The following is a 9,186-nucleotide window of genomic DNA, read 5'->3' as shown; positions in this document are numbered from 1 at the left end:
TGTTATGAAATGTCATATACCCTCTGACATGGAGTTTTAACCCTAACGATTGACTTTGTTTTCGACAGATAACTTTTGAATGTAATGAATGATAATCTCATTCTGTTTTCTGAAAAATAACCATTGATTTGTCTTCATCTGAGTCATCCATCTCAATATAGGATGTAGAATTTTTTTTTGATCTGTGGCATTGACGACATTTAATAATCAATGCTACAATCATTTTAATTTTTTCAGAGATTGAAAATAACTTTCTAATTGTTACTTTTATATATTTTTTAAATAATCAGATTTGCACTTTTAGTTATGAGTAGAAAGTAAGATACATAAATATTATTTGTTTTCTAGAAATAAAAATGACTAATCATTATTTTCCTTATTTATTTTTCAAAATATAAAATATACTTTTTTACATATAAATAGAAATTGCATTACATAACTTTATTTTGTTTTTTTTAAACTAAATGATTAACTGATACATTCATTATTCATTTTTTCAAATATGAATAATCAATTTTACACTTTTAAATATGACTAGAAAGTGACACTCACATATAACTTTATTAGCAACATACAAAAAAAAATATTTACAAAATATTTATTGGGGGAGATTTCTCGACACGATTGCTCTGAATAATACAGATATGAAAATAATATAGAAAATATTATGATACATGAATTGCAAATGTATAGGGAAAGATAAAAATTTTTACAAGAGATGTAAGATGGAATTTTCATGTATCTCCTTACTGAAGATTTCCAATTGTCGAATTTTGGGAGAAAGTTTTTTCATGTGAGCAGATCTCTCTCGTTGAGCTGCTCTCATTTGTTCACATTCCACTTTGAGGAGAGAAACTTGCTCTTCCAGTTCAACAAGTTTTTCCTTCTTCGCTCTATATTCCGTTTCGAAGCCATTGTAAGCGTGATACATCTCTAGAAATTTGTCTCTCCTGGATCTCATAAATGAAAACCAATCGTCTGAGTTTTCGAGGTCAATCGTTGGGGGAGGCGTGCTTCCAGCACTAACATTATCGTATTCAGGAACCTGTGGAATGAAAGGATATGATGAACTAACATCTTGTCGTGTTTGAGTAATGATAATTACCTGATGGAGTGATGTAGAAGGTCCTGCTATGACTTCCATCTCTCTCACTTTTATCGACTTGACTTTATCCCTTTTTTCGTGTTTCGCCTTGTGTCTCCTTCTAGATGGCGACTTCGAGGTAGACTTTTTAGACTTCTTCGCCTTCTTCATTATTTTTTCATCACTCTCCATTTTTTTTCTTTTTCGTCTCTCAAGGTCATCATCCGAACTGTTCTGAATGATTGAACTATGTGGAGATCCCATATTCTTCGAATATGTTTCCTCCATCTCTAATATGTTACTCACAACAGTTTGTGATAAGTTCGGAAGTGACTCATCAAGATTCTGGGTGTGAGTCGCCATCACATTATCAATGTTTGAGGGATTGTCATTCATCTCCACATGGTTTGGATTGAATCCATTTAAAAATGATTTAGCATTGTGCATCTGCTGAATGGAAGTCATCACCGGTTGTGGTATCTCCCCGCCTTCCTGAATGATCACGTTCTGGTGGACAATTACATCCCTGCGCTCTATTTCACACATTTCTGATCGGTTCACAGAGCTTGATGGTTTTAATAAAGCTTCTTTCAACAAAGACATGGTTCTGAAATCAAAAAATAATAGACAATATAATATGATTAAATTTAATTAGCTAACAAAAAAAGTTTTCATCTTTTCTTTTCATCACCTTGATACAAAACAGTGGAAATCTTTCAGAAAAAGCAATTTCAAAAGAGGTAACTATATACGAAGAAGTAACTTTTAATCACAATGTACCCTTTCTAAAACAACTACTTTCAAAAAAACATTGAATTACATGAAACAAAAATTACATTCAAATCAATTACTTTCATATGAACACTGAATCATACAAAAAAAAACTTTATAGAAAAACAAAAACCGTTCTTTACCAAAATTATTCTCATCTTAAAATATAACCTTTTCAGTTTGATATGAATAATATATTAGGTTGTACTTACATCGAGATGAATTTTCAGCTGCTAAGATTTGAAGGCTTTGATGGAGTTGCTTCACCTGCCTGCTTTATTGAACTGAAAGGAAGGAATCAATTTCAAAAAAGAATTCCATATAACATCATCAAAATCTCAATGACCTTTTAGAAACCTTCAAACTTGTTTCACACTTTTCAAGGTTGTATTACGTTCACATAAAAACCAATGACCTTTTAGAAACCTTCAAACTTGTTTCACACTTTTCAAGGTTGTATTACGTTCACATAAAAAACAACTACTTTCATAGAAAACAATGAATTATATGAAAAAAAACTCTGAACTGATAATTTGATATGAACACTGAATTATACAAAAAAAAAATTTTGAAACTGAAAAGAAGGAAGCAATTTCAGACAAGAATTTCATATATCATTGTCACATCTCAACTTCCTTTCAGAAACATTCAAATTTTGTTCAGAATATTCAAGGTTATAGGTATTAAGTATAAATAACCGTTCTTTACCAAAATTATTCTCATCCTAAAATATAACCTTTTCAGTTTGATATGAATAATATAGTAGGTTGTACTTACATCGAGATGAATTTTCAGCTGCTGAGATTTGAAGGCTTTGGTGGAGTTGCTTCACCTGGCTGCTTTATTGAACTGAAAGGAAGGAATCAATTTCAAAAAAGAATTCCATATAACATCATCAAAATCTCAATGTCCTTTTAGAAACCTTCAAACTTGTTTCACACTTTTCAAGGTTGTATTACGTTCACATAAAAAACAACTACTTTCATAGAAAACAATGAATTATATGAAAAAAAAAACTCTGAACTAATAATTTCACATGAACACTGAATTATACAAAAAAAAAATTAGAAACTGAAAAGAAGGAAGCAATTTCAGAAAAGAATTTCATATATCATCGTCACATCTCAACTTCCTTTCAGAAACATTCAAATTTTGTTCAGAATATTCAAGGTTATATTAAGTATAAAAAAACTCTCTTTCGAAAACATCTACTTTCATCAAAATCAGTTGATTTACACAAAAAAAAATACTTTTGGAATAGATAATTTTATATGAACACTGAATTGAATACAAATTAGAAATTCAAAAAACTAAACACTCCTAAAATTATAACCCTTTCAATTCGAAATGAATAATATAGTACACTGTACTTACATTGAGATAACTTCAACTGCTAAGAATCGTTGATGATTATTGGGTTGCTTGAGTCAACTATATCACTTGACTTGAGTGTGTCACTGCAAGTTAGTTCGATGGGTAAGATATACTAAAACAGAATGATGTGTCGTCCCTTCTGATTCTGTTCTGCTGTTCGGAAAGGTCAGCCCTTTCTGGTGGGGATTGAATTCGAGTCTTATGATTTGTCCCAACGATACAAAATTGAAAATGGAAGAAAAGGGTAGTAACAGTTTATTGTTGGTAGAAACTAATTTGAGATTTTACAATTGTTCAGAGTGCAGGGTCATATAATCACAAAATTGTTAGAATTCCGCCTTTATCACCCTATAAAAACTTCCCGAATATCCTAATGGACATTTCGACGGTTTCTACCTCAATTATGTCAATGCACCTCTGAACGTGCTAATGAATTTTACGATCAGGGTTTCCTACCCGAATTTTTTTTCAAATAAACCATTCAACCTCTTGCATCCCTTCAATAAAATAATATTGTCTAGACACGCTATAAAAGTTCCTGAATGGACTCTTCGAGGGTTTCTATCTCAAATATGCCAATGCACTTCTGAACGTGCTAATGGATTTTACGGTCAGGGTTTCCTACCCGAATTTTTTCTTCAAATAAACCAATCATCCTTTGGCATACCTTCAATGAAATAATGAGATTGAGTAGAATACTGCACCATATAATCATAAAATATTTTCTCTCCAAAAATAAACCAAACAACCTTTTGCATCCCTTCAATAAAAGAATGAAAATTGTCTCGACATCAACAGCATATAATGATAAAATATTTTTTCTCCAAATAACTAAACATCTTCTCGCTTCCTTTCATTAAAATAATGAAATTGTCTAGACTTCAGAGACATATAATCATAAATTTTTGTTTGAATATCGATATTTTCTACCCACAAAGTTACAAAACTTAGATACTAAACATCCTTTTTTCCCAAAAATGGCGAATACGCGCAATTGTCAGTTTTTGGAATAAAATATAATAACTGAATATTTTTTCTAAATCATATACTCGCGCTAAACTAATTGTGACTCAATCACTTATGAACATGAAATCTTAATTCTAATTTATAGTGACACCACAAACGATTTGAACGATTCTTTTCGTCAAATATGAATTTTCCAAAATGTTAAAAGCAAAAATTAGATTTGTAAAATTCAATTACTCGATTGCTCTTCCAATAATGCAATAAGGAGATCTAGGTTTTCATCGATGGTATTGTTGGAATCTTTCATTACTTCCAAAAGAATTCTCAGATTCTGTTGGGAGCTTGTTTGATAAAATTCAATATCGGAATGACCCCAAGGTAATGTTTTGGTAGTATTCGGAATTATGAATCTTTTATCATCGTTATGCGACAGAGCGACTTTATTACACATCAAAGTATAAATATCATGTAAATCACTTCTGAATACATTCATCTTTCGCAATATTGTTCCACCTGTTTCAACAATCCTAATGTAATCGTCAATTGAAATCCGATTTTTAATCACGGATTTTTTGACACCCTTAGCCCTTTTAATTTCATTTGACACACTTTGGATGTGATATGCTTTTGCTCCAGTCCCATGAAAACTAATAATAGTATCGTTTGGAAGTTCGTCTTTCATATTTCCAATTACCGACTTCGTAACTGGCACATGGAACTTATTTTCCAACGGATAGTTGGAAGTGTCAAATTTATCAACATTCTCAATGATAAATTCATAAAAATTATCTGTCATTATTTTCAAAATCAAAGAGTCTGTGTCGGTGTAGAGAAGAGAAGAACGTGATCCGAAATGTTTTTTAATAACATCATAGAAAAAGTCGTAAATGACAGTTTTCGACATATCCAATATACTAAACCCCAGATACAATGGTTTGTTGTAACAAACCTTAACTTTATCCATATGTATGACTACAAAGTCTTCTGCAATTATGGATAATGTTTTGAAATTAGGGCGAGCTATCAAAGCGTTAGCACCCATTCCTCCCCGTATAGATTCCCAATGTGTAACAATTCGAATGTCTCTCCTGTTGTAAACATTTTCCAAAGTTTTCCCATAAATAGAGTTCACATTTAATTTGAAGTAATTCTTCTCAAACTTATTGGTGGCTTCATTTCTCAGTTTAGTATTTAAATCGATATATTTTTTCAACCATTGTGACTGATCGAATCTGAGAACTCTATGGGTTCTAATCAGCTTTAAACCATTACGAAGCGCCTGTTTCAAATTTCTATAATGAACGATATATTTATTTTTATCATTCAAATTAGGTATAAGTTTGGCTATTTTAGACTTTGACCCAGGCGGTATGATACTTTCAACCAAAAATGGTAAGTCTGAATGTAAATCGTGCATTTCAACGGGGTAGTGAATATCAACTTCAAGAATGTATCCTTGAGAATTTTCATCTGGAATACTGACGATATCTAGTTTACTTATTTCATCGGAGGTCAACCATGTGAACCCTCCAAAAGGTAGTGATTGAGACATGCTATGACCATACAGATTTGTTGCATCCAAATACATGATAAATGATGAAGCTTCATTAGGATTATAATTCGGAAGGAATTGATTATTTGCAATGTGCTGTCTCTCCGAACATTGACTAACACCGCCACGAATACCTTTTTGAAAAAAATGCACCATGTCTATATCAGTTAATAATTCCAACTTGATGCCTGTATATTTCAACATAGCGTCCCAAGAAAGTCCTGGAGATGTGAAATAATGTGCAGGATCCAATTTATATGTACTCAAACTCATGTTTCTGAAATTTTCGAAAATATCACACAGTAATAGAACATCTGATTTTAAGTAAATATCAGAATATTCACCCAAATCACGACAATTGAATGTTTTCCATACCTGCTTCACTCTATCATATTCATTATCAGAAATATGTCTTTCATTCAGTTTGTCAAAAAAGTCCGCCTTTGATGGTATAGATGAATAATTCAATTTATCTAAAGAATCGATGAAACTGTATGGAAAAACACCTTTCTGTCTCATAAGTTTAAATTTATCATTTTCTGGAAAATGTTTTCTCATTTCCACAAAATGTTTCTCATCTAAATTATCGCCCAACTCTTGAAGAGATGCACTCATAAATTTGAAACTATCAATGAACCTTAATTTCAAAAATACTTTTTTCAATTGCCCATTTCGATTTAATTTGTTTTCCATAAATAAATGTTTCGTGAAAGAAATATATTTCTCTTTAGTTTGAGCGAGGACGTCAACTTTACTTTTATTGGTGCATAAATCTTTTATGAACAAGTGACAGTCATACCCACTGAGATTATGGAAAATGATCGGAATGAAATTGGGCAATTTGAAATTGAGATTACATATGGAATGTGTTGCCCCAATATTTTTTTTTCCTGTCAGGTGACAATGATCACGGATTTTAATGTCATTCTCTTCGAATGTCTTTCCACATATAGCACATGTAGTGGCATTATTGAAATCATTTTCTTCCTCAACAGTCAAAGGGTTCATTGGAACGATATTTTTCAAATATTTGTGATATATATTGGTGACGTCAGCCTCCAACTTTGAAATGAAAACTTTAGATGCATCAGCCCCTCTATACAATACGAATTTTGAAATTGAATCATCAAAAGAGCACTTTATGAAATATGAGAAAGCGTATGGTTCATGAAGATAGGTTCGATTTGTGAAAGACTTAGCAGGATTTGGCTCATTTGTGTGCAGTGGTTTAAGGATTGATTCAAAATCTCCATACACCGTGAATGGAACCCTCAACTGTTTCTCAATATTTTCAAATTTCAAAATATTCTCAGGTACGCATTCACCGAATTTATCAACTCTGAATTTAGGGGTTGGTGTTGTTGTCGATATGTGATTACAATCATTCAATTGATGTCGCAATAAACCCCGCTCATTACTAAAGTATAATAAACAACCATCACAGAAATATTTTCTATGTTCATGTGCTGATATTTGAGATGATACTAATCTCGATAAATCTTTAATCCAACAATAATGACTGTTACCAGAATCATCCATTATATTAAGCAGATTCACATGACTATTAAGTCTACGTTTCGAATAATGTAACGGGCCTACAACATCATATGAATCTTTACCGTTTTTGAAACATTTTTCTAAACCATAAACATTGATAGAGCAATCATTCATAATCTCAAATTTAGGAATATCTTTCAACTTTACTGGAAAATCCATACCTGCTACATTCAACACGGTAGAGAAGTGAGGATAAGATGAAATTTCACACACTCTCACACTGGCAGGATACAAAGCTGAAGTTACAGCCCATGCAAAACAGTATTGATCTTGATTAATAACATTCACAACACTTTTCTTCAACTCAATGAATTTGGGTAACTTGATATAAGAAGAGCCTCCAAGGGGACTATACTTGTTGACATTCACTTCCATAAACAGAATTTCCTCGATAGTCCAACCTGAAAATTTATTTTCTCTTCACATCTAATAACCAATTTTGTGAATACATCACTTACCTGAATCTCGATGTTGAAATTCCATTGCTTGAGCAGTTAAAGCATCAATAAAAATGTTATAAATCACATTCAAATCCATCGATTGATCGACAACTTGATTGGTACTATTGAATGATTTTACTTCTAAATTCTCCTTAGTTTGAAGATAGTAACGTCCAAACACCTCCATATTGACTTTCACACTTTTATGGATAACTAACACTTCTTCGAGTAGTTTAAAAACTTTTTGCTTCAATTCATTGAAAAATGTTGGGTAATCAATGTGACGGTTTTGACTATCCACTCTATAGCTCACAATTCTACACTTGAATGCTGTGCGTATGATTTTAACACCGTCCCCATATTGAATACATGCATTTGTTCTATGTTGCAAAGTCCTCCGATGAATATTCATCTGATCACTTGCAATATTCAAATTGCAACACAAACAGGTTTGCATTTCTGGAGATAATGGAGCGTTTAACCTAGGCCTCTTCGACATTGATGGTCCTTCATTATTTGCAAGAATACATGATTCTCGCTGATGACGACGCAAGTTATCACTCCGAGTGAAACTATTTCCACATTCACTACACGTATACATCTTTTATATAATACCACACGATTATGATGAGAATACGGACAAAAAAGAAACATTCACAACACACATGTTATATGTGCATAACCCCCCACTCCAATGCAAGGTAAATCTACGTCATTTTATTAAATATCACTCAAACTCAAGGTAATACATCAGTAATATCGTTCAAAATTTTTCCCAAGGTCATATGACGTGTTCGAAGCTCGAAATCGCTTAGGAAATTTCCAAGGTCATGTGACCATGCAAGGCCAAATCATAGCTGTACAGTAAAAAGCGGTTCACGGTCATGACATCACACAAATCTCAATGCCAGTCATGGGCGGGGAGTAAAAAAGGGGTTTCACCTCATTACACATCTCAATGCCAGTCATGGGCGGAGAGTAAAAAAGGGGTTTCACCTCATCATGTTACACACAACTCAAGGTCAACTCATAGGCAGAGAATAAAAAAACGAATCAAGGTCACAGTCAGTGGTGTGTATCTGGGGGGGCATACCCTTGGGAGGAGGTCCAGACCCGTCTTTTCCCCTCTACTTACTCATTTACTTGCTGCAATACCCCACTATCCAATAGTTTTTATTCTTAACTAGTCAGCAACGACTACCCTTCCTCCTATATATATATATATATATATATATATATATATATATATATATATATATATATATATATATATATATGTATATATATAGGAATAACGAAGGGAATGAATCGGGTATAGCAGTCAGAGGCAGAAAGATTGTACAGTTCACTATTGAGGAAGAGGATTCCAACAGAAGTGTTCCCTTCTTAGATTCCCGACTAATAAGGCGAGAGGACAATTCCTTAATAACTTCGTGGTATAG

The 9,186-nt window shown here is 32.6% G+C and overlaps 1 protein-coding gene across 3 annotated transcripts; it reads right to left on the bottom strand.

The window, feature by feature from the left end:
- Positions 1-418: 418 nt before the first annotated feature.
- Positions 419-8,868, bottom strand: LOC141481553 (uncharacterized). 3 transcript variants are annotated; one of them, XR_012465032.1, is made up of 5 exons: positions 3,230-8,868; positions 2,633-2,704; positions 2,068-2,139; positions 1,106-1,691; positions 419-1,045 (listed from the first exon to the last, which is right to left on the bottom strand). XR_012465032.1 is itself a non-coding variant. In XM_074173175.1 (5 exons), exons 4-5 carry the CDS (start codon positions 1,685-1,687, stop codon positions 710-712), a joined length of 918 nt encoding a protein of 305 aa, XP_074029276.1. In that variant the 5' UTR covers positions 1,688-1,691; positions 2,068-2,122; positions 2,688-2,704; positions 3,230-4,428; the 3' UTR covers positions 428-709. The 3 variants fall into 3 exon arrangements, 1 of the variants encoding a protein (XP_074029276.1); XR_012465033.1 differs by having other exon boundaries at positions 2,068-2,122; positions 2,688-2,704; XM_074173175.1 differs by having other exon boundaries at positions 428-1,045; positions 2,068-2,122; positions 2,688-2,704; positions 3,230-4,428.
- Positions 8,869-9,186: the final 318 nt, after the last annotated feature.

This window comes from Leptinotarsa decemlineata, unplaced genomic scaffold (assembly GCF_025532065.1).
Source record: "Leptinotarsa decemlineata unplaced genomic scaffold, Ldec_3_MD MMD2_tig00000218_RagTag_RagTag, whole genome shotgun sequence".
Lineage (NCBI taxonomy): Eukaryota > Metazoa > Arthropoda > Insecta > Coleoptera > Chrysomelidae > Leptinotarsa > Leptinotarsa decemlineata.
This window is presented reverse-complemented; position numbering and strand designations above follow the sequence as displayed.